Genomic DNA, 23,286 nt, shown 5'->3' with positions numbered 1-23,286 from the left:
GAGCTATGCATCTAAATTAATAAACACAGGGAGTGGGGTGAAGAAATGTCTGGGAAGTGGGGTAGCTTAAAGTATCTGTCTAGATTAATTGCGCAAATGCTTGTTGTTGTTTTTTAATGAGGTACAAGCTTTTGTACAATAAATCACCCCCCCCCCCCGAAATGGAGCAACAGGTGGTGAGATTATATGGTATGGACTCCTCCCCCTCACATCATTTTCTTAATGAATGGAAACCCCCGAAGCGTTTGTTTTCACTAACTGTTAGAGAAGTCTGTTAGTCTGGGGGACTAGAGGCTGGCCACATCCAGGGTACCACTCCACAGTGCCTGCCCTGTCATGGCTTACTGGCCAGTTCAGTTCGAATACAGGTTGATCCAGTAAAGGAACCTCACCTATTTCATACTTCAGCTTCTGTTTAATGAAATCAGCATCTGTGATCTTATGTTTTTTTATCTCAGGTAATCAACCGATTGGGGCTGGACTCTTTGTCTCCATTCAATCCCAAGGAGCGCATAATTGAGTATAGATACTTTCATTTTCTTTTTTACGTTTTCTTTTTGTTTGTTGGCATCACTCCTTTGGGGAGCTAGGCTGGGCTGGCTTCTTGCCCTCACATCTATCTGCACTGCACTGCTGACAGAGACATGGGAAGTGCTGACGTAAAGTGGGGAAGAGAATAATGACTAGATGAAACTCTCTGCTGCTTTTTCTCCACTATTTTGGAAAGTGAAAGATGTGACCCACCCTTCTCCAACCTGGTGCCCTCCAGATCTTTTGTACTCAACTCTCCTTAGTCCCAGCCAGCATGGCCAGCGGTCAGGAGTGCTGGGAGTCATGGTCCAAATGACTGGAAGGCTCCAGGCAAGGGAAGAATGTTATAATCGATCTAGTATATAGTTTTAATTAGTAAGAGGTTTGTTTTCTTTGACGCACAGGGTATTTCCAGATTAACAGACCCTCCTGCATTTATTCCTGGCAGGGCACTTGTGGTAGCCATTGATGGTGCATGCCAAGGTGGGGGACAGGAGTGGGGGATGAGACAGCATTACCTGGATGCCATCCCCACTGCACAACAACTGAAAGGGCCAAGTGGATTTGCTTATGTTCTTGCCTATGCCACTAGGCAGGAGTGGTGGAGAAAGGGCCATACTGAATAGTGCCCTGTCGCTACTTGGTTTCAGTCAGAAACTTTCCCTGCCACTGGTGCGAGCCCTCACCCGGCACCAGCAACGCAACATCCCAACTCAGTTTAACTGAAGTGAGGGTGGCTTTGCTGCAGGGGAGTGGCTTTGCTCTCAGACAGGCAAAGTTCTCCTTTGGGCTATTTTCTTAAAGCAGGAGCAAGCAACCTTTTTTGGGCAAGGGCTGCATTCCCTCATGGTTAATCTCTCGGGGCCCACATGATATCAGTGAGTGATGGGCAAGACCAGAGCCAAAAGTGGGTGAGCCACCCCTTCTCTTTCTGCCACTCTCTTTCCTCTCTCTTTCTGCCACCCCCCCTCTCTCTTTCCATGCAGTGGGCTGCCAGGGAAGGGACAGGTCACTGTTGCCAAAAGTCTGAACTGATTGCGGAGGGCTAAATGCAGCTCTAAGGCTGCAGGTTGCCCACCCTGCTCTAATGAATAACATCTGATCATTTTTCTGTGTTATGCTAATATTTCAAGTGCTTCTTTGAACCATTTCATACTTCTGTTCAAAGAATCCTACACATGGCAGAGAGATGTCTGAACACTCTCCTTCAAAGACTGGAATTTACTACATCCCACTCATTGACATCTAGACATACGTGCAAGTGATTTTTATGTATCCTCTTTGTCTTCTGAAGGGACATGGTGCAGGGTAGCAAAGAGAGTGGAAGCCTGATGTCTTTGCCTCTTCACGCTTTTGTGCAGAAAGTTGGTGCAAGGTCAGCTGCTCCTGGAGGAGGATCAGTATCGGCAGCAATGTCATCTTTGGTACATAGTCACTTGGCTTGTCTAGTTTAAAGAACCCCCTCAACATGGCACCCTAGAAGCCCATATTTCCTAAGGTGAAAGGAAGGTTCTTTTCCCTGGCTCAAATTGCAGGGACACTATTGTGTCCTTAAACCAGGCATCCTGTCCCTGTGAAGAGAGGTGAGCACAAGATGGTGCTGGCAGGAGCCCCTGTCATTAGTTACTTACACGCTGCTGAGGCGTTGCTCCTCTGCAGTAATCTGGAAACAGAATTTTAAATGGTAGTTCGGTGGTTCCACATAGCACTTTCCTCCATAATGATACCACAACCCTGAACTCCACCGACAAGGTCATGATATATGTTTATTCAGAATAAAGTTGCATTCAGAAAAGTTGAATGCAGGCTTCTCCCAGCTCCTACAAACTCTTTAATTTGATTGGTTGTGGTTAAAAGGGCTCCTGTCATCTGCTGGTTTTTGTTAACTGGCTCTTCTGCTGCTTTTTACTGATTGTGGATATAATGCCATTTTCCAGTAATTTTTATTTATTTTTAAATTTGTTGTGTATGTTGTTTTAAGCATTTCTTTGAGCTGGAAAATGTAACTCAGAAATTCTATAAATAAATAGATTTTCATTGGCTTAATTTCAAAAGAGAGATGTGTAGGCTAGCTTTAGGCCTCAGCACCTGGCTAGAAGCCATGCCCCCTCATCTTGGATATGTGTGGGCAGGGAGTGGTTACTCATGGAGCAGGGTGGTGGTGGTGATGGCGAAGAAATCCAATTTCCACATACTTCTTACTATGTTCCAGTGCTGGATCCTGCCATTCTGGGATGAGTCCTATGCGTATTCTTTACAATTTATTATTATCGTGATGATGTGTCTCCTTCCAGGGGGCAGCTCTGGGCTGCATGGTGGGGCTGATGACATATGGAAAGCGCCAGTTTGAGGAATTGGACTCAGTTATGAGGCAGCTAATACCTCCATTCCATCAGGCCATGAATGAGCTAGTAGTCATGGTGGACACGGACTCCTCAGCTTTCAGCAGCTACATGGTGAGTGGGATTTACAAATGTTTAACTGATGAACACCTCTTGTGTCCCTTTTTCCTCATTAGCTTTCCTGTTACGCTTTTCTCTGGTTTGCGCAGAAAGGCTATATGTTAATTTAACAATTAATTTTAGAATTTGGAACACATTTTGCTGATTTGGTAAAAATTATGGTGATGCCATTCCATTTCAGTTGCCTAAAATAATAATTGGGGGAAGTTTTTTTTTTTTAAATGAAGCCTGCCTTTCTGAGAGAAGGGAGTGCATATGACTAGGAAATGTACAAAGTTAAGTACTAGGACAGGGAGGGGTGGAAGTGAACTGCAAGGAAGAGCTCTGGTCTGTACACAGGTTCATACAAGTGGTTCTGTTCAAGGTCAGGCAATGGGCAATGAGGAAGATTCCAGACCATGGATCTCATAGCCTGAGCAACTACTGAACATAACTAACTAAATATGCTTTTCTTTTTTCTCCACAGGATGCTATGAAGCTTCCTAAGAACACATCTGAGGAGAAAGAGAGGTATGTATCAAGGTGTTGCTTGTCACTGTAGTCTAAAGGCACATCTATACTACAAACAACTAACTTTTATACCAGCATATACTAGCTTCCCCTAAAGCATCTGAGACGTTGTTCAGTGAAGTTACTGGGAATTCTCTGTTACAGTTCCTTAGCCCCTCTCATAACAACAGTTGCCTGGGAAAAGGAATTTCTTTTAAACCTAAGTGTGCATTATTGTTATGCTCTAAATAGTCAAGTTGTCCTTTACTAAATACCCACAACACTCTTGTTGGGTTTTGTGGGTATTGGAAAGGAGGATGGGAAATGGGTGCATACTCATTGCCAGCCATTTTTGATGTAACAATTCTTCAGACATTTGTTTGTCAGTCATTGGTTGTTCCCTTGAGCTTGCATTTCTATTTGTGGGGAAGTTTCATTTTCTGTATGTGGCAAAATCAATCAAATTACATTCATATAGCACTTCCATTGTTCAAAATATTTCCCGTAAATTATCTCAGCAATCTTTTTAACAGCTCTGTAAGGGAAGCCAGTATTTTATCCCATATTTCAGATGTAGGGATATGGCGACCAAGGATGAGAGATGGTAGCCTGCCAGATGCCACACAGTTTGTGGCCTGGACTACAGCTCATTTGAATAGACCTGATGCAACACCAGCTCTCTCCTGGCCAATCTACATGGGGCTTTTTCTCCGGTTCTACTACGCCCGTAATACAATTGTGTCAGATAACGCACGGCCCTCTCAGTAGTAGGTGTGCTTTTTCAAGCTTTAAAAACTGCGTTACTGCAAACTCAGTTTGTGACAGATATTCTTGTTATAGCAGCTTGAGTGAAGTTTGGGAGTCTGTGGGACCTGAACTGCCCTCTGTGTGGGCTGACGGGAGCAGTGCTGATTGGCAGAAGGGAAAGTTGCGTGGGGAGAGCAGAGGGCTAAACATGTCTACCCAGGAGTAACTTCAATTGCACTTTGCTGAGGACAGGAGCAGAGGAGTTGGGATAATTCCCTTGCCTGTTGTTTCAGATATTCACTGACCACGTGAGTGGGGAGGTGGGGGGCAGCCAGCCCTGTTGCTCAGAAACCAAAATGCGCTGGATAAACATGCTTACTCTGAAGTAACCCTCTCCAATTGCACTTCACTGACAGTGGGGGTAGGGAGGGGGAGTGGCAGGGAGAAAGCTTCAAGCCTGTCATTTAAAAACTACCCATGCCTACTTGGAAGTAACTCATCCTCCATTGCACCTCCCTGAGGGGGGTATGGGAGCAGTGGTGAGCAAGCCTAAAAACAGTCATTTTAAAACTGCACTGTTATGCAAGTGCAAAGTTATGTTCTTATGGAGGTACACAGGTACACAGAGCCTGACTGATTTCAAAATCCCACCCAACCCCGACTGAATGCGGTTCAGGTGCCCTTTGCCCCATGCAAGCGGGTTTTGTTTTAATGTATAAACTGCTTTACCAGCTACTGTTTGCCCAGGAGGAACTAGCCTGATTTCATTAAAATCCAGATTTAAATGGAATCACCTCAAAAACTGTCGCCGTGTAGATTCAGCCTAAATCTGAGGCAGTGGGAGGAGGGGCATGGGCCACATGCCGGCAGTGGATGGGGTCAGGGTCCCCCGCTCTCTCACAGACACACACAATCTCCCTCCTCCATGATATGATTGTGGATGAAGAGGCTGACTGGTATTCATAACAGACAGCTGGGAGAGGGAGCCAGAGGACTTCATCTTTCCCAGCTTTGTCCCCTTCCATGTTCACTTCAGCACCAGAATAGGCTCAAAGATCAGGGGGGGGGTTGCTGTGGTCTATAGGTGTGTCTCTCTGGGCATCTCTACACCACCCTAAAATCCTGCATTTAAAACGGGGCTTTCTGCTTCCGTTTTAAATGCAGGATCACAACTGACTCCCTTTACATGTGCTTCCCCCCCCCCCGCCTTTATCTGAGTCTTTCATTATCTGTCATTGATCTTATTCCTCTTCTTCCTGCTTTAACTCTTTTGACAGAGGAAACTGAAGTGGAACATGGGGTAATTTGATAGCTCATTATCTGCGATCTATTTAAAAATGGAACAAAGGGCATTTAGAGCAGGAGGGACATGGCAGGGTCACGGCATCATGTAAAGAGCCCACCAACTTCTGTGAAGGAGCAATCTCAGTCTCAGGATAAAAGCCCGGTGTGAAGGAGCCCTCTGTCTCTGTCTGTGCCTGTCTCTCTGTCTCTCTCTCTCTCTCTCTCTCTCTCTCCATTCTTCCTGTCCAGGTAAGTACCAGTCTGACCTCTTCCCTGCCTCTTGTTTTCAGCAACCTGGAAGGACTATTTTCTAAAGTATGTAAAATATTAATGGATATGGCTAATAGTGGAACTGATACACTTAAACAAAACTGGGAAAGAAAATTTGATAGCTCTTTTTTGCAGCAACTGAATATTTAGCTGAATATGAGCCAACAATGTGATGTGGCTGCAAAAAAGGCAAATGCTCTTTTGGGCTGCATTCATAGAAGCATAGCTTCCAAATCCCGGGAAGTACTAGTTCCCCTCTACTCAGCACTGGTTAGGCCTCATCTGGAGTACTGTGTCCAGTTCTGGGCACCACATTTTAAGAAGGATGCAGACAATCTGGAGAGGGTTCAGAGGAGGGCAACCAAGATGATCCAGGGAATGGAAGCAAAGCCCTATGAGGAGAGACTGAAAGAACTGGGCATGTTTAGCCTTGAGAACAGAAGCCTGAGGGGAGATATGATAGCACTCTTCAAGTACTTGCAAGGTTGTCACAGAGAGGAAGGCCAGGATCTCTTCTCGATCATCCCTGAGTGCAGGACACGGAATAATGGGCTCAAGTGACAGGAAGCCAGATTCCGGCTGAACATCAGGAGAAACATCCTGACTGGTACAGCAATACGACAATTGAACCAATTACCTGGGGAGGTGGTGGGCTCTCCCACCCTGGAGGCGTTCAAGACGAGGCTGGACAGCCACCTGTCAGGGATGCTCTGACTCGGATTCTTGAATTGAGCAGGGGGTTGGACTCGATGGCCTTGTAGGCCCCTTCCAACCCTACTATTCTATGATTCTATGAATTTAATATAACAATTTCAGATGCCTAGTGGAACTATTGGATGTGAATTCTAAAGAAAGGTTTTATAAAAATATTTACATGTGGTATTATACTCCCATTAAAATATCTAGTCTGTTTCCAATGGTAACAAATGGGGTGGGGCCATAGATAAGTAGTAGAACACATGTTTTGCATGCAGGAAGTCCCAGGTTCAATCTCTGCCGGACTGCTGGTCTTCAGACACAAATGGTATCTCCAGGTAGAGTTGGAAAATCTCCTGCTTGAAATCCTAGAGAGCTTTACCCCATGAATGCAAAGCAACCGAGGGGGAGATTTTGAGTTAGAAAATAACTGGAGGAGAAAGGGTTAAGTAGCCTGTCTTCACCTGCCCTTCTTCCACTGAGGCTTCTTTTGTGTTTGCTTTCAAATCTGGGTGTGTACAAACAACTGCATATGTAGTTTCAGCCTCACAGGATTGCTTCTGATCTTACATCCACCTACTCAGGTTTTGAAGATGCATGCAAGGGAGCGCACAGAAATTCATATGCACTCATCTCATTACTGACACACAAACCGAGGAAGTTCTCATAGGCTGACATGTAGTGTACCACAGGGTCTTTTTCACAAATCCAGAAGTATTATGATCCAACCGAAAAATATTCTTAGAGCATTATCATACACCACCAATACCCTGATCTGTGAGTGGAAGAGAAAACAAGTGAAATATGTCCGCTCTCCTTTTTGCCCTTTCCTTCCTGTGGCCTTTTCCAATGCCACTAGGTGGAAATCTTCTTCCCCCCGCCTCTTCCAGCTTTAAAACACTCTTAAGCCTCAGGTATCTACTTTTCATAGCATGTGGATTGTCTATTAGACACAGGGTGTATACCCCCAAAAGAAAAGAGACCACATAGTTTCAAATAACAAAGTTTAAATTTTATTGAAAAAAAATGTCAGTAGGAAAATGCTTTAAAATCTGTATGTATACATAGACAAAACATTAGAGCAATCGGGTAATAAAACAACCAGGGATAAATGAATCCAGCTAAGCTAACTAGATTGTAGCCTGTTTCAGGTATTGCCTGAATTGTCTGACTCTTTCTTTCCTCTAAGGGTTCCTTCCTTCCTTCCTTCCTTCCTTCCTTCCTTCCTTCCTTCCTTCCCCCTCCCCTCGTCTTTCTGCCTTTCTGTCTTAGGCTTTTATCTCTTAAAATTAGTTTTTTTCTCTCTTTCTCTACCCATCTCCAACCAATCAGGATTGTAGTTTCTTGTTCAATTCTGCAAAGTTTCTGTTTCCTGAGTTTAAAATATTTTTTCTTCCTTCCTCTGACCTTCTGTTTAACCTTATAATCTCTTGCCTCCTCTGAGCACAACTTCTTGCCCTCTACCTTATAACTAAACTTTTTACCTCTAGACTATTAACCTTTTGGCTGAAACTGACTAGCACTCACCCACTCACTCTCTCACACACAAGTTTAAACCCCATTAACATCCCAAAATGAAATTAAATACAAAAATGGATAATGGCTCTGTTCCTTCACAAACATGATACTGTTATAAGCCTTCTCCCCTGATTCAGTGGCAATAATGTCATATTCCGTCCATAATTCATATTGTGTGGTATAGCAGGGACCAAGGGAGCAATTCTGATTCAGAAAATAGCCATGTAGTTTTGCCCTTTAAAAAAAATGTGGATAGATGTGTACTCCAACACAGAGGAAAAACACTGAGCACACAGCCTCCAAAGACTATAAAAAGAAAAGTCTTGCAAGTTCTTTTTCATTGATATAATTAAAAAAAAAAAGTTTCCATAGACTCTAAACCATATACAATCAACCTTGTTAGTATTTCAGTACATAGACTATATCACAGATTTCATATATCCAAAGTCATTATATTGCCTTGTCTGTACCTATGCCAATAACTAAAGTCCTTTCTTTTCTTTTCTTTTCTTTTCTTTTGAAAAATCTGTACTGAATCCATCCTTCTGTCCCAGAGCAGTTTGTAACTGGTAATTTTGTAGCTGCATGAGAGTCTTGGTCTTCTTTTTCCAATTATCAATTGACAGTATACAAATCGTTTGCCATGCTTTTGTCAACATAATCCTTGCTGCAGTTAACATATACAGTGCCTTCACAGCATAATTTCTGGGGATCTGACCTCGAACGAATGTATCACAAAGGTATGGTTGCTAGGGTTAATTGTAACTCAAAAACTGTGACTTTTCTGATAACACAAATAATCTCTATCTATTATTCCTTAACTGGATTACAATAATGCCACCATATATAAGCCATATATAAGCCCCTCTTCTGCTCCTTAGGAACACGGGAAGCTGCCTCATACTGAGTCAGGCCGTTGGTCCATTGAGCCCAGTATCGTTGACGCTGACTGGCGGCGGCAGCTCTCCAGGGTTTCAGGCAGGAGATTTCCCAACTTAAAAACTTAGGTTAAAAACCAGCCAGGGGTGGTGGCGGCGGAGCAGATTTTGAGTGGAATGCAACCTATGAGGAAAGGGTGAAGCAGCCTCTTCCCTCTGCCTACCAGTCCTCTGCTCAACATTGCAACCTTTCACAGCTGCTTTTGGTTTTTTTAAAAAAACATTATAGGAAACATACGTATAAGTGTATGTCACATGTGGTTTCAGCCTGAATGGAAGAATACTTCTGTCCAAAAGAGTTTCTGTCCAATGCTTAATATTTTGAACCCAGTTTCTATTTCCAATGTTTGTTAATCAGTCTTTGTATGTGGCAATACTTATCTACGATACTTTGGAATTGCAAGTTAAATTTCTTTGACTGGGAAAGGAAACACATTCCTTATGACAGTTCTATTAGATTGACTTTTGTTGTGGTTTGTTACTCTTTTAGACATAAAATTTCTCTACATGAGGCTTTTAACCTGCCACATGAGGTTTCTGCTTCTGGATTCTTTGTGGGACCAAGATCAGCTCCTTAACATGTGTTTTTCCAGGGTGTTTCTTTCTCTGCTCTTCTATATGTTCCATTACACAAACACTAGGTGGCACTGTGGTATAACAGGATTTCACAAATCACAGGGTTTCATGCCATTGTTCTCAGAAATACCAGACTTTCTTCATCCCCCCCTCCCCGACACACACACACACACACACACACACATGCTATAATGGTTGCACAGCATGGGAGAGGCCCTGGAAAAGACAATGTCATGTAAAGCACCGCAAACTACTGTGAGTGAGGAAGCACAAGCACACAATAAATGGCTTGTGTAGAAAGGCTTATAGCAAAGGTCTTGTGGCACTTTAAAGACTAACAGATTTATTGTGGCATAAGGATATCGGGAGCAAAACCCACTTTGTCAGCTGCTTCATGAGTTCTGTTAGTCTTTAAGATGCCACAAGACTCTTTGCCTGTCTTTGTTGCAACATTCCTATGGACTGTGTCTTTAGACAGAGTTTCCTTGTTTGTGCAATCTACTCAGATTTACTATATTTCTCCCCCTGCAGGCGTACAGCAGCCATGCAGCTGGGCCTGAAAAATGCAGTTGGCGTTCCCTTCTCACTGGCAGAAAAAGTTCACTCCTTATGGCCAATTTTAAAAGAAATGGCTCAGCATGGAAACTTAGCCTGCAAATCAGATATTCAGGTATAGTAAGTATTTTATAGATGCACAGCTTAGGAATGTTTCCACGGAGGGCTCCTAGTGCTAATAATTAGATGGTATATGCAACGATTCCTTCTTTTTCGTCATAATGGATTTTCTGTGGTAAGAAAACAGAAGAAGCAGTGGAAAAACATGGGAGGGTTACAAGCTGAAGACAGCATCATTTGGACCCCATCTAAAATTCCATGAATGAGGCAGGCTGATGGTGTAATAAACACCTCATCTGGAAGCATCCAAGGAAGGGAAGCAATCTCTAGGTTTTTAGAAGTGGTGTGTAACTAATTAAATTAGTGACGTGAAAATCAGGGCTTGCAGCAACAGCTATGGTGATATCATATGCAAAACAAGTGGACCAAACTCTAAGGGTGGGGGCATTGTGGCTGCAGTGGACAAAATGGTATAGAGTGTACATTTTGTATGTGAAAGATGGGCTCAAGTGCCTGCTCACTCATGGCGTTTAGGAGGTGGTCTTGGGCATATCATCATTGTCCCCTAGTCCAATCTAACTCACTGGTTTTCTGTAAAGTAAACAATGTAAGAATGGCAAAACATTTTGCATGCAAGAAAGTGCCTTAGAGATGGGAGATAATTATTCTTTACATGTGGTTCCATGAATCCTAATCAGTGTTTTAGGAAACAACAGTAAGCTACCGAGCTCTGTGTCAGAACCTTATTTTGCAATTTAAAGAGGGACTACTGCACATCAAGATTCATAGAACCCTTGAAGATTCCTGAAATAGTTCTTTCGTTTTAGTGTGCTTCAGGAAGAATATCACTTTCTCAAGCTACAGATGAGAAACAGCAATGTCTCAACAACCAACGCCAAACCGTAAAATAGTTAATTGCAAAACTAACATGAACTTGGATAGAATAAAACCTGTATAATTTTCAGCCTGACTTTCAAGTGCTACTGTATAGGACCAGTATGTTCCCATATATTTCTATTGATTGTGGTGGTTCACAATAGTTTGAAAAGAATGTTTTACTGACAAAGGAGTTTTAAGTTGCAGGCTTATACCTCCACCTTATGCTTTGTATGCAGGTGGCAGCTAAAGCGTTAGAAGCTGGAGTGTTTGGTGCCTATTTCAACGTTGTCACCAACCTGAAAGATATAGCAGATGAAGGTTTTAAGCAACAGGTAAGAAATCCTGCTCACACGTCAGAGTTCTTCCAGATGGTGGTCTCTTAGCGCTAGCAATCAGAAGGCATTGTACAGCTCTCCCACCTTTTCTTCCTTAATGGATTTTCCATAGTAAGAAAAAAGACAGAGGAAGTGGCAAGAAAAGGATTGTGAGTGGAAGGCAACGTGGTGTGGACTTCCTGTAAAGTTTTGTGAATGAGGCAGGGCGATGGTGCCATAAAAAGAAGTTTGGAGCCCCCCTTACTGCTGCACTAGCTATATTAATATCCAGTCAAGTGCTGTGCATCTCCATATTGTTCATATGGCTAAGATCTCCCTCAGAAGAGTGCCAGTTAATTGATTGCTCAGCAAGCACCTTTCTGTGTCCACTTATTCTGCTTATAGTGCACTATGGCATTTGAATTGTTCCGTGGTGGTGTGGGTGGATGGTCATACTGTAGCAGTATGTGTGTGGGACCAACAGGATGGCTGGTAGGTCCCTTCCAGCTCTATGGTCTTTTACATCAGAATATGATATCAAGTTTGGCCAGGGGTACAGAGCTCCTCAATGCCTCAAAGGACACAGCTCAACTGATCCACAGGTCACTAGGCCCACTGCCTACAGCTCAGATGCAGGTAAGTAGTTACTCCATAGTAGCAACAGACTTTTCCAGATGAGTTACAGGACGAGGTTGCTTCAGTCCAATGGTCTTGGCCAGATTTTGACAGGTAAGGTACATCTGGGGAGTTTCCCTGCTGGTCCGGGATCAAACTGCCCTCCTCTCTGTTCCCTCCCTCCAGTCATAGGATGGGAGCATGTCCTGGGTCTTAACACCTTGAACTCATTTTCAGCCACCCCTTGTGTGGCTAGGAATGTTGGAGAAATCTGCAATGGAATCAAATGAGTTCAGATTTCTATAAAACTGACCTGTGGACCGTTTTTGTTTTGTTTTTTACTTTCCAGAATTTTATGCAAATGTAGTTGTAGAAAAATATGTAAAATAAAAAAACCCACTGGCTGAAAATGTGAATTTCCTCCATGGGCTAAAGCATGAAAATGCATCTTTTGGGGGAATTTGCGCATTTTTGCAAATGCGAATTTGTGCAAACTTAGAAAATTGGAAAAATCCAATTCCTTCAGTGAGCAGACAACAGAACGAAAGGCACCTGACAATCCTTGAAACACAGACAGAATGGATTTTACAAAATCCATACATCCCTAGGTGTTAAATTGTGCTGCAGAGATGCCAGGAAACATTGAGCAACAGAATGCCTCATCATGATGACTCAAACAATTAACTATTGTTGAATAGCATTCCTGCCAAGTTGAAGATGCAGGTTTCTTCTGTGCACCTTAAAGTCCCCCCTATCCATCATGGCTTGTCAGGGATCTGAAAATATTGGCTGGCCTTGGTAGCCAAGATAAAATTTCACCAGAATCTTGCCTCTCCCATTTAGCAGAGTCCTATGCATATTTACTTGAAAGTAAATCTTTTGAAAAAAAATTGTGTATTTGTGTTCTATGGCACTTATTCTCAAGTAAGTGTGCATAGGATTGTAACCTTAGACCAGGGCTGGGGAACTTCATTGGGATGGGAGGCCAGATGACTCCCCCACTCCGCTCTCCATGGGCCAGATGATGTTAAGAGAGTGTGCGATGTTAAGACAGTAAGATGGTGTGGTGATGTCCATTGGTGTTATTGCTCTCCAGCTGGAAACATGTGGCAGGGAAGGCAATGCCAATTCCCGAAGCACTGGCTGGAGCTTTGACTGGAGGCCAGCTTCACCTGGCCCTCACCTTCCTACGTTGAGAAGGGTGAAGCACTTAGGGAGGGCGAGTGGCCCACTATGCCAGGGGAATCCCCTTATCTGATCAGAGATAACATGGGGATTCTTCTCCCTGCCTCCTCTTCAAGCCCCCAGTAGTCTTCAGGCCAGTGGGCAGGGCCTGTAGAAGGAGCTCAAGCTCCTGCAGGCTGGGCGGTGATATAGGGATGGACGAAAGTCCTTTACCTGATCCCGAAGCTTGCTTTGCGGTGGGGGGGAGGCGCTCCGTCCCTCCCCCCGAAATTCTGGCCGGGGGGGAGGCGCCCCATCCCTCCCCGCCGAAATTCTGGCCGGGGGGGAGGCGCCCTGTCCCTCCGGCCATGAAACCTCGTCTCCTGCCAGGACGCAAATGGCGGAGGCCGTAGCCACCGCCGTTTGCGTCCCTGCAGTCAGCCGTGATAGGCTACGTAAATGTTTACGTAGCCTATCACGGCTGACTTAAAAAAAAAAAAAGCGCGTACGCAAATGGCGGTGCCCATGGGCGCCGCCATTTGCGTTCCTTATTTTGGCACATGTAGTCTATGTAAACATTTATGTAGACTACGGTGAAAATAAGGGCAACGCTATTTGTGTTCCCCTTATTTTCGCCATAGTCTACGTAAATGTTTACGTAGACTACACGTGCCAAAATAAGGAATGCAAATGGTGGCGCCCATGGGCGCCACCATTTGCGTACGCGCTTTTTTTTTTAATTCAAAGTAGGCCGTGATAGGCTACATGGTGGTTTTTAAAAATCTAGCCATGATAGGCTACGTAAATCTTTATTTGTTTTGTTTGTTTGTTTATTTGGATTTTTTTTTACTTTAAAATGGCGGTGGCGGCGGCAGCCGGTTGGAAGACCGGCCGCCACTGCCGAACCGCCGCCGGAGCTGCTGCCGCCAGGGACATTTGAGCAAGGTAAGTCCCGTCCCAGGGGGGGGGGCAGACCATTTCTCCACCAATTTCGGGGGGCCGAATGCACTGGCATTTGGCCTCCCCAAGATTCGTGGAGAAATTCTCTGACATCCCTAGCAGTGAACATCTGTGAGCTGGATTAGGCCAATGCACCAGAGCTTCCCCATCCCTACCTTACACCCTAACCTCTACAGGAGGTCAGGCACAAATCCTAGTCAGTGTCTGGCTCTCTGTTCTGGTTAGGAGCTGGAGAAGAGGAGCATGGGCTTGTTTTATGCTGGCCAGCTGAGTCACTTGGACCATCTTAGCCACCCATTAGTAAAACAGCCACCTCAGGCTTATACTGCAGGGCTGGAGGGAAGGGTTCTTGAACACCCACTGCTGACATGACCAGTCCTGACTTTCTTCTCTAGCTTGGAGCTGGGGGTGAGAATCTGTGCTTTTGTTGTGCTGATCCCCCTCCCCAGCCCCAAACTGAAAAGGATGGTTATGGCTCCTCTTGTCATCTTTGGCAGAGGTTAATGAAACACTCATAATGGGTGGGTGGTGAGCAGAAATGTGGGCCCCTACTGCTTGTCAGGAAGTGTGAGTGTGGGGGGGGGGGGCAAGAAAACCAGGATAGATATTTTGATATTTTCCTTAAGATCATACATACACACACAGCAAACTTTAAGATGCTTCATATAACTATTCCATAGAGTTAAAAAGTAAAATCTTCTTTATTCTACTGTATGCATTTATAAGCAGATATTGGTAGCTTGCAAGACCATAGGACTGAGTTATCTAGAAGTTTAGATCTAGCAAAGCCTAATGTGAATATTGTACTTAATCACTTAGTGCTGTCATTCCGTGTTTGTCATACAAGTTTGTATGAACTTGCAAGTGGCATCAAGCATTTGGAGAAGCCAGCTAAAAATAAAATAAGCCAAAAAAGCAAAGGTTGACCGTAAGAAAGATTCCAAAATCCATTTTAGTGTAATACCTTCATTAGGTCAACCAAAAGATCACAAAAATGTGCAAGCTTTAAAGATCTCCAGATCTCTGCGTCAGGCAAGATGTTACAGTAAGCAGGTATGGTTGGGGCAGGGAATGGGGAACTTTCCTTTCTTGGGGCTTCTCAGAGCTGCTGCTTGCTGAGTGCCTGAAAGCTGAGCGAGGCATTTTTGATTTGGTTTTGTTGTTGTTAAAGGACTTTTAACAACAACAACAATGCCTCGCTCAGCTTTCAGGCACTTAGCAGGCAACAGCACTGGAAAGCCCCAAGGACAGAAGTCCTGGGGGCTATCCTCACGGGTGTGTGTGTGTTGCGAATTAGGAGCATTTCGAGGTCATTAGTGACAGATGATGTCATGGCCAATCTGCAGCCACCCCAGAGATTTCTGGTAGAAAAGCCGGTTTTTCTGAGACTACTTTTACTATATTTTATTTCTTTAATTCAGGTTCTCCATGCTTCTGGTGCTGTGTGCCCCTATCCTCCGCATTTACTTTGGCATGGTAGCCCTGCCCAGGGGTGTGTCTTTTACCTGGTCGTGACCTCACTGAGCCTTTCCAGCCTTCAGAATCACCCTGCACTTAGGGGTGTACGGAACTCAACTCTGAGTCCTCTGGGGGGTCTGCAGGGGGGGGAGGCAATCTGTTCCTCCCCCCGGAATCCTCCCTGGCCAGCTCCGCTCTGCGGTGAGTCCGCAGAGCCGCTGGCCAGGTCTGTCCGCTGCCGGACTGCTGGTCTTCAGACACAAATGGCATCTGGCGTAGCGGACGCCATTTGCGTCCTTGCCTTTTGCCATGATAAGGCTATGTAAAGATTTACGTAGCCAATTGCAAAAAGAGCAGGGACACAAATGGTGTCCGCTACGCCATTTACGTCCCTGCTCTTTGCCATGATAGGCTATGTAAAGATTTACATAGCCTATCACGGCAAAAGGCAAGGACGCAAATGGCGTCTGCTATGCTGGATGCCATTTGCGTCCGAAGACAGGCAGCAGTGGGCAGGACAGGTGGCAGTGGCTGGCTGGCAGCAGGTAGGATCTGGCCTGCGCAGATTCCCCTGGGTGGTGGAGGTGAGTCTTTCGTTCCGCCGTGGGCTCTTGGGGGGGGGGGCGGATTCTTAGAATCCAGCCTCATTGGAGTCCATGGTGGAATTCTCTGCCATCCCTACCTGCACTCCCATTTCACCAGTGGGAGTAAGTAACCTCAGTGATGATGCACTTCTCTGATGTTTGCATTACTTCGCTTCTCCACTGTTGTGTTAAATTGCGTCTCAAATATTGTGTAAAGTCACTTTTTTGATGTTATGTATGGTCACTTCCCTGATCTAGGGATGGGAGAGAAATCCTCCACAGACCCCAGTGAGGCCAGATTCAAAAGAATCTGCCCCCCCCCCGAGTCTGTGAAGGATCGGAAGACTTACCTCCGCCTCCAGGAGGAATCCTCACTGGCCAGATCCTCCCCACCGGCCAGCTCCAGAGTGCCAGCGATACGGCCGCCATTGCCATATTGCTGGCTGGGCAGATTGACTGCGGATGCAAATGGCGTCCACTACGCCATTTGCGGCCGTAAAGGTCTTAGTTTAATGTAAATGCAGCTGTAAATGGCTGCATTTACCTTAAACTAAGACCTTTATGGCCGCAAATGGTGTAGTGGACGCCATTTGTGTCCGCAGTCAATCCACTCAGCAAGGCTGAGCCAGCGATACGGCAATCAATGGCGGCCGTATCGCTGGCACACTGGAGCTGGCCGGCAGCTCTGCAGAATCACCGTGGAGTGGAGCTGGCCCGGCTAGGATTCCAGGGGGGAGGGACAGATCGCCTCCCCCCCCTGCGGATACCCCCCCCCCCGGACCTGGAGGTAAGCCTTCCGCGCATCCCTACCCTGATCTGGTAAGGTCTCTGGAGCCTGTCAGTGCAAGCACGGAGAAAGTGCCCAGAGAAGGAGAAAGGCTGTGTGTGTGTGTGTGTGTGTGTGTAAGCAATAACTCCGTGACAGTTTGCTGGAATGGGGCGAAATTGGGAGGGAGGATGCTCTCATAGGGAGCCTTCAGATGCTGTACTGGAGAATCAGGGATTTGGGCTTCTTCATGCAAAAGGCAAGGAGCCTGGGCAGGGGCAGGAAACAAGCCTCTCATTGGTTGAGCAACCCCTTCCAGGTTGATGACATTCTGTTATACTCGCCCCACCAAACCAGGAAGTATGTCCCTTTGAAGCGCTGTGTGACCCATGAAAACTGGATTTTAAAGGTATGGTACACTTGGCTTTTCTTGATTCATATGTCCCTGATGGACCAAAGCTGATTTCATGAAAATCCAGATAATGCTCCAACAAACTTCTCATTGTGTTATCATGAAGATCCCCTGGTTAATTCCTTGTGAGGCAGTTTCTAGAGAGCTCAAGCAGCCAGAGAGGCTGCAAGGACAGAATGGGATAAAACGGGATAAAATAGAGAGCACACATACCACCACCATCCTCAGCCACCTCCTTACAGCAAGGTAAGGTGAATTTACAGTAAATTTATCTGAAATTCTCACCACTATCCTAGGCTAGGCACCCAGGCCACTTTTACCAGTGGATCACAGAGAGAAACTAGGCAGGCTTTATATTAACCAAGCTGGAGGTAATTTTACATGCTGTACAAGGTTAAAAAAAAGTAAACTGAAGACGAATTCAGTAGATGGTTGTGAACTGCCAAGAGATCCCCAGCTATTGCATGGTATAGAAATGAAACAAACAAACGACAACAACAGCAATAATAGATTTACCTAGTAATGGGAGGGGATAAATCCTCAGAAATTAAAGTCGCAGCTTCAGGTGATGTAAAATCCTCTTCCTCCAGTGTAGAGTCTCACTATAGAATGGCTAAATTCAGTATTCTCCAGGTCACCGCCCCACAAAAGTTGTTTCAACCATAAGTCATAACACTAAAGGTCTTGTGCCCAGCAACCTTAGGGGCAGCTCCAGTTCCAACCTGTAGCTTGCAGAGCCTAATCTGAATGTCTGCAACATCCCCTTTCCCCACTTCATTTTGGGACTCTGGGCTTTTCTACACAAGACATTTATCATGCACTTGTCATTCTCTACTCATGGTTGTTTATGGGTTCTTTAGACAACATCATGATACTTCAGTTTTGCTTCTGTGTCTAACCAGTACTTTCGGTGAGTTTTTTTAGAGCCGGGAAAATGCGGCATTTAGTTGTGAACGTGAAAGAAAGTGCAATTTCCTCTTGTGTATTTGAGTTACTCTGCTATGCCACAGTGCCACCTAGAGGTTATGTAGCAGGAAAGCAGGAAAGGTAATGCTTCTCACGTAGTGCCCAGATCTCAGTTTTGTGACAAAACAAAGTAGATACAGCAGATTAACAGCTGACTAATAGTCTCATATAGAGAAGCTCTCTGAACATGCAGACACTGTGACTTTACCATCGAGTCAGGTTTTTCCCCCCTCCCTATCCCCCCTGCCCTCTGCTTTTTGTAACATATTGCCTGATGAGGAGATCTGGAGATCATGAAATAATGCATATTTCTGATGATCTTTTGCTTATTACCCTGATAGGGATTTTGGAATAATAAAAATGAACACTTGACATATACAGTGCTTCCATGTGGCGCTCTCCTAAGGTCAAGCCACACAGCCCACTACTCTTGTTCGTACAGACACAGGTAATCCAAGGCTGGGCATAGGCGCTGTAGTCGATGCATAGGAAGGTGCACTGCAGTGGCATCAAATGCCCAGTCCTTACTTTCACCTTAGGCTGCCGCCTGCATTTCTGGTTCATGACTAAAGCATGTAATTTTAACTCTTCTTTTATGGGCAGGTACATGGGAAACTCTCGCATTTCTTGGAGGAAGCCAAGAATAGTACAGCATTTGTGCTAGAGCAGCTGGAGAAGCGGACAATTTGAAAGCCTCTTTGTACAAGCAACTTCTTATCGAAGCATGTATAATCCCCATTTGTAGTATGGGTCAGGCTGCATGCAGATAGACAAGACACTTTGGCTGAGTCCAATACCAAAGCATTCTTGCTTGCTTTCTATCCTACAACTGCAGGAATTCAGCTACAAATATAGAATTCATTGTGCTGTATTCCTTGTGCTAGAGATTGTTTCTGCTGTGCCAGCAAAGGGCTTGTTTCTGTTGGTCACCAACATGAACCAAAACAGCCCCATCCCATCCTGATGGCGAATATAACATGCAAGGTTCTGTGACTCAACAAAACATTTTTATAACTTCTTATAGAAACCCTGAGATCTAATACAAGAGGGGAGCTCAGCCACTTTCCGTAATTATCAGAATGTAGCTAAATTCAGCCTGCGTGAATGAGAGAATTTTGTAAATTGTGTCTGTGCGCTACTGTATTAATCAGTGCCCAGCTGTGTTGTACTGCACTGATTTTAAACCTCAGATTTATCATATTTGTGTACTGTGCTTGTAATTGTAATGGTTTTCTTTTCCTAGATGTATTCACAATAGTCTCCTTTCATAGGCATAATATTAGCACATATCCAATAAGGCCGTAAAGACCTGCTGTATATGGAATGCCTTAAGTGGACCATTCTTGGGTCCATCCAGCCCAGTAATATCTCAGTTGATGGACAGCAGCTCTGAAAGGTCTCAGGCAAGAGTATTGCCCGGCCCTTCAGTTGGAGATGCGGTGGACTAAGCCACTGTGCATTCACATAAGACAAGGCATGTGCTCTTCCACTGGGAGATGGCAGGAAGGGGCAGCTTCAGCTCTCGCATGATCTCATGGAGTGGCACTGGCAACTGCTTTATCCTCCCTCTACTTACAGTTATTCTACACTGCATTTATCAAGCATCTGTGATCAAACTATTTGTACTTTGCTTGGTGAGCTCTTGCTGAGGAGTCATACTTTCACAATTCTCCATTCTGATACCTCCTGAGTAAACAGGCTGACATGCTATGTCACCCTGCACAGTCAAACATTAAATAATCTCCACGTCATCAGTGGCCAGAATCTTTTCTGGGGGGAGTTAAAGTGTTGACATATACACTATCTCAAAGGAGTGAGCGCACTCAGCAATCATGCCCCGTGCCTTGCCTTGCACCACAGTGTAAAGCAGGGCAGAAACGAAAATCAGTTTCAGTGTCAAGACAGTTTGATTCCTGTTTCTGGTTCTGCTCCACACTCACCATGGGCATCTTATATGTCGAGACCTTCCTTCATAACTAGTAAAAATGCAATGTGAGTGTAAAAATCATCAACTTCACTATGAATGGAATACATTATCGAAATTATACAGAGGTAATTGATGCGTTGCATGTAGGGGCAGCTAATTGGCAAGCCACGTCTCTCTTATTCCACCCCTGCTGCATTTCCTTGGACCACTCCAACTGCTCCCCCATTCTGGTAGGCCTGGACTCAGGTATGTTGCCACCTCAAGTGAGGTGGCAGTGCTGTTGCCATGACCCACCCTGCGCAGCCACCCACCCTACCTGCTTGGCCAGCCAGCCAACCCAGGGCTCCATTCGCTCCTGCCTGCCCAGCTGTTGCTCCTACCTTGTGCCCCAGCTGTGGGGTTCCTTGGGGAGGTTGGCTGAATTACATGGGAGGTCATATCACCTAGCCTCTTGCGATAGTTTGACCAACCTCTTCCACGGGCCCCATGGCTGAGGCACAAGATGGGAGCGGCGGCCTGGTGGGTGGGGAGAGTGGATGGGTGGGTGGCAGCCACAGTCGTGGCGGTCAGGATCAGAAGAAGCGGTGGGTCCTCTAGGCAAGGGTGGGGGCCTCTTCCCATGCTTTGCCGACTGATGCAGGTGCATCAGGCTAGCTAATGATAGGGCTGGCCCTGCATGCTGGACTTGCAAGGCACCAGTTCTCACTTGGGAAGTGTCCTGCTGCCAAGTAGGAAATGAGAGGCAAGCTACTTTTGGCAGGGTGGCATTGATCCTTCAGTGATTTTGTCCAGAAACTGGCCAGGCCCAAAGGGCTGTTGACAGAAAGAGAGAATCATGCTGCAGATTGAAACAAAAACAAAACATAAATAAGTGATACTTCAGTGCTGTGCTGTGCAAAAGGTTATATTAATCTTTCTATTATAGTTGTTATGATGTGCTGGAGATTCTACCTATAAACAACATCTTTATGATACAAGGAATCTGGCCATCTGGGGGATCTGACTCTAGAGTGAAATTCATCTCAGAACGTTCCAGCTCACAAGCTAATATGTGAATGTACGTATTAGAGGCCCAAAGCCTGTGCGCGTGCATGTGCGTGTGTGTGTGTGTGTGTGTGATTGTGTGTGTGTGTGTGAGTGAGAGAGAGAGAGAGATGTATTGGGAGGGGAAAATGTGAACCTGAAAAGCAGGGCCTGCATGTGTGCGTGCACATGCACACGCACTTAACATTTCCCCACCTGCAGCTTCCCCTTCATCCAGATCACCCCCAGTAGCTTTTCTCCTGATGGGATCAATGCATATTTGCCCTCATTTTGAACCCTCGCCCAGACTTGGAGTTGGGGGTTTCAGACGGATGCCTCTGTCCAGGAGGAGAATATTCAGCAACCCAGGTGAAATATAGAGGCTTGCCACAACATCTAGATATGTAGGGGTTACCTTGGATGTCCCGGCCAGAATAAATATAGTTCACCTGGTTCAAGTGGTTTTCCTTTAATGCTACACCTCAGATAAGTTTGCATTGTTTCTGTGTGCCTAGTCTCCAACTAGGTGACCTTCGTGCTTGGGTGTGGAGACTTTGCTTTATGAGAATGTACGCAAACTGCAAATAATGGAGAGGAAGGATGAAAAGTCAATAAAAAAGACCTTTTATTACTGTTAAATTGGCCCTCCCACAGCAACACTCTCTGCTGTCCAACTGGCAGGACATTTTGTGCTGCAGGTGTGATTATATAAGTGAAGAAGAAAGAAGGCAGCCACAAGGACGCCGTGCCACTGTGAAGTCTTCACTTTTGGTATTGTATAGAACTTCAACTTTGTTAGCAATATTGAACTTATGGAGAAGAGGGATGAACTTAAACAGTGCTTTTGGAGGAGGGGGGGTGGGATTGTCAGTACCAAAAAGATGAACAACCAGCAACATATGTGTATTTGCTTGACCAAATTAGAAAATATAAACATTCAGATTATCTGGAAGGTTTGCTGCATTTTTGTTTTGGAAATGAGTGTTCTCAATTTATACATGGAGCATTCCTATAACACTTTATCAGTGTTGCATGCATTCAATATTCCTCTGTTCAAGAGTGATGCACACAGTGATGGCTTTTATTCAGCTCATGCTTGTTGCTGGGCAAGTATACATTAAAACTGAGCACACTCCTAAAGAAATAGAAGTTGATGCAAGATATTGTTTAACCGTATTTGGCGCTTAAGGTGTCTGGGACAAATACAGCAACTGCAGTATATGGAAATATGCTCTTGCCAAAGCAACCATAGCTATTTTCACTTTTCGCTGAACATTAATTTGTGAACAATCATTGCACAGTCTTCATGTAGCACTGTTGCTCATGGATACATCAAAGGAGAGGGCTGAATCAGTTGGTGTGTTGGTAAAAGTTCTGAGCTTCAGCAAGATTTGTGCCCTTAAAAAAGCATTATCAGGCTGATCTTGACTCTGTCTAATACTGATTCTTAGGACTGTTTCATATGTGATCCTTACGAAGAGCCCACCATGTATGTGAACAGTGTAATATGTGAGCCAGAAAGTCATGGGGTTTTAGCTGCAGTGATTTTGATGAATGTGTCTACCTAACAGATGTTGCTACGGGGAACTTCCCTGAGTTACATCTGTTTCCTCCCTTACGTGCACATAGTTTGTGTGCATACATTCCTTCCAATCTCAAACTCCACACCCAGGCAACAAAGTTTAAAAAAGTGTTGCATGTGAATAAACCTATAGGGTTAAATTAGCAAAATTTATAAATCTGTAGCTTCAACACAGATTTAGACTGTTTTTATAGTCTTGTGGATGGTAGATGCAGCCCAGAATTCTGTTGAAAACACATGTACCGTTTCCTGTCTTGTTAGCATATTGTTACAGATGCTGGCTGATCATCCTATGTTATTTTGATTTCTTGATAATGGTCAGAAATGATTAGATGAGATGCCCTCAATAGGTAGCCCGGGATGGAAGATGATATTCTTCAGCTAGCAGAATTGCACAGAGAACCAGGTCCATGGGGTCACGAAGAGTCGGACACAACATAACGACTGAACAACAACAACAACATGCTACATTAAATACATAGCGTGCAGCTGAGCCTCACTTTCTTTTCT

General features: G+C 44.9%; 1 protein-coding gene across 3 annotated transcripts in view; it reads left to right on the top strand.

Annotated features, from left to right (window-relative positions):
- FTCD (formimidoyltransferase cyclodeaminase) overlaps nt 1-22,141 on the top strand; it is a 38,828-nt gene extending 16,687 nt beyond the window's left edge. For all 3 annotated transcript variants that reach the window (XM_084820392.1, XM_084820373.1, XM_084820382.1), the window contains 7 exons: nt 459-520; nt 1,826-1,955; nt 2,826-2,987; nt 3,460-3,503; nt 10,043-10,181; nt 11,242-11,337; nt 18,848-22,141. In XM_084820392.1, coding sequence (XP_084676518.1) covers nt 459-520; nt 1,826-1,955; nt 2,826-2,987; nt 3,460-3,503; nt 10,043-10,181; nt 11,242-11,337; nt 18,848-18,934 — 720 coding nt within the window. In that variant the 3' untranslated portion in view covers nt 18,935-22,141. The remainder of the gene's footprint in view (nt 1-458; nt 521-1,825; nt 1,956-2,825; nt 2,988-3,459; nt 3,504-10,042; nt 10,182-11,241; nt 11,338-18,847) is intronic.
- The last annotated feature ends 1,145 nt before the right edge of the window (nt 22,142-23,286 follow it).

The sequence above is a fragment of the Heloderma suspectum genome, chromosome 1, assembly GCF_057233095.1.
Source record: "Heloderma suspectum isolate Gila_16-S chromosome 1, 16-S_ref, whole genome shotgun sequence".
Taxonomy (NCBI): domain Eukaryota; kingdom Metazoa; phylum Chordata; class Lepidosauria; order Squamata; family Helodermatidae; genus Heloderma; species Heloderma suspectum.
This window is presented reverse-complemented; position numbering and strand designations above follow the sequence as displayed.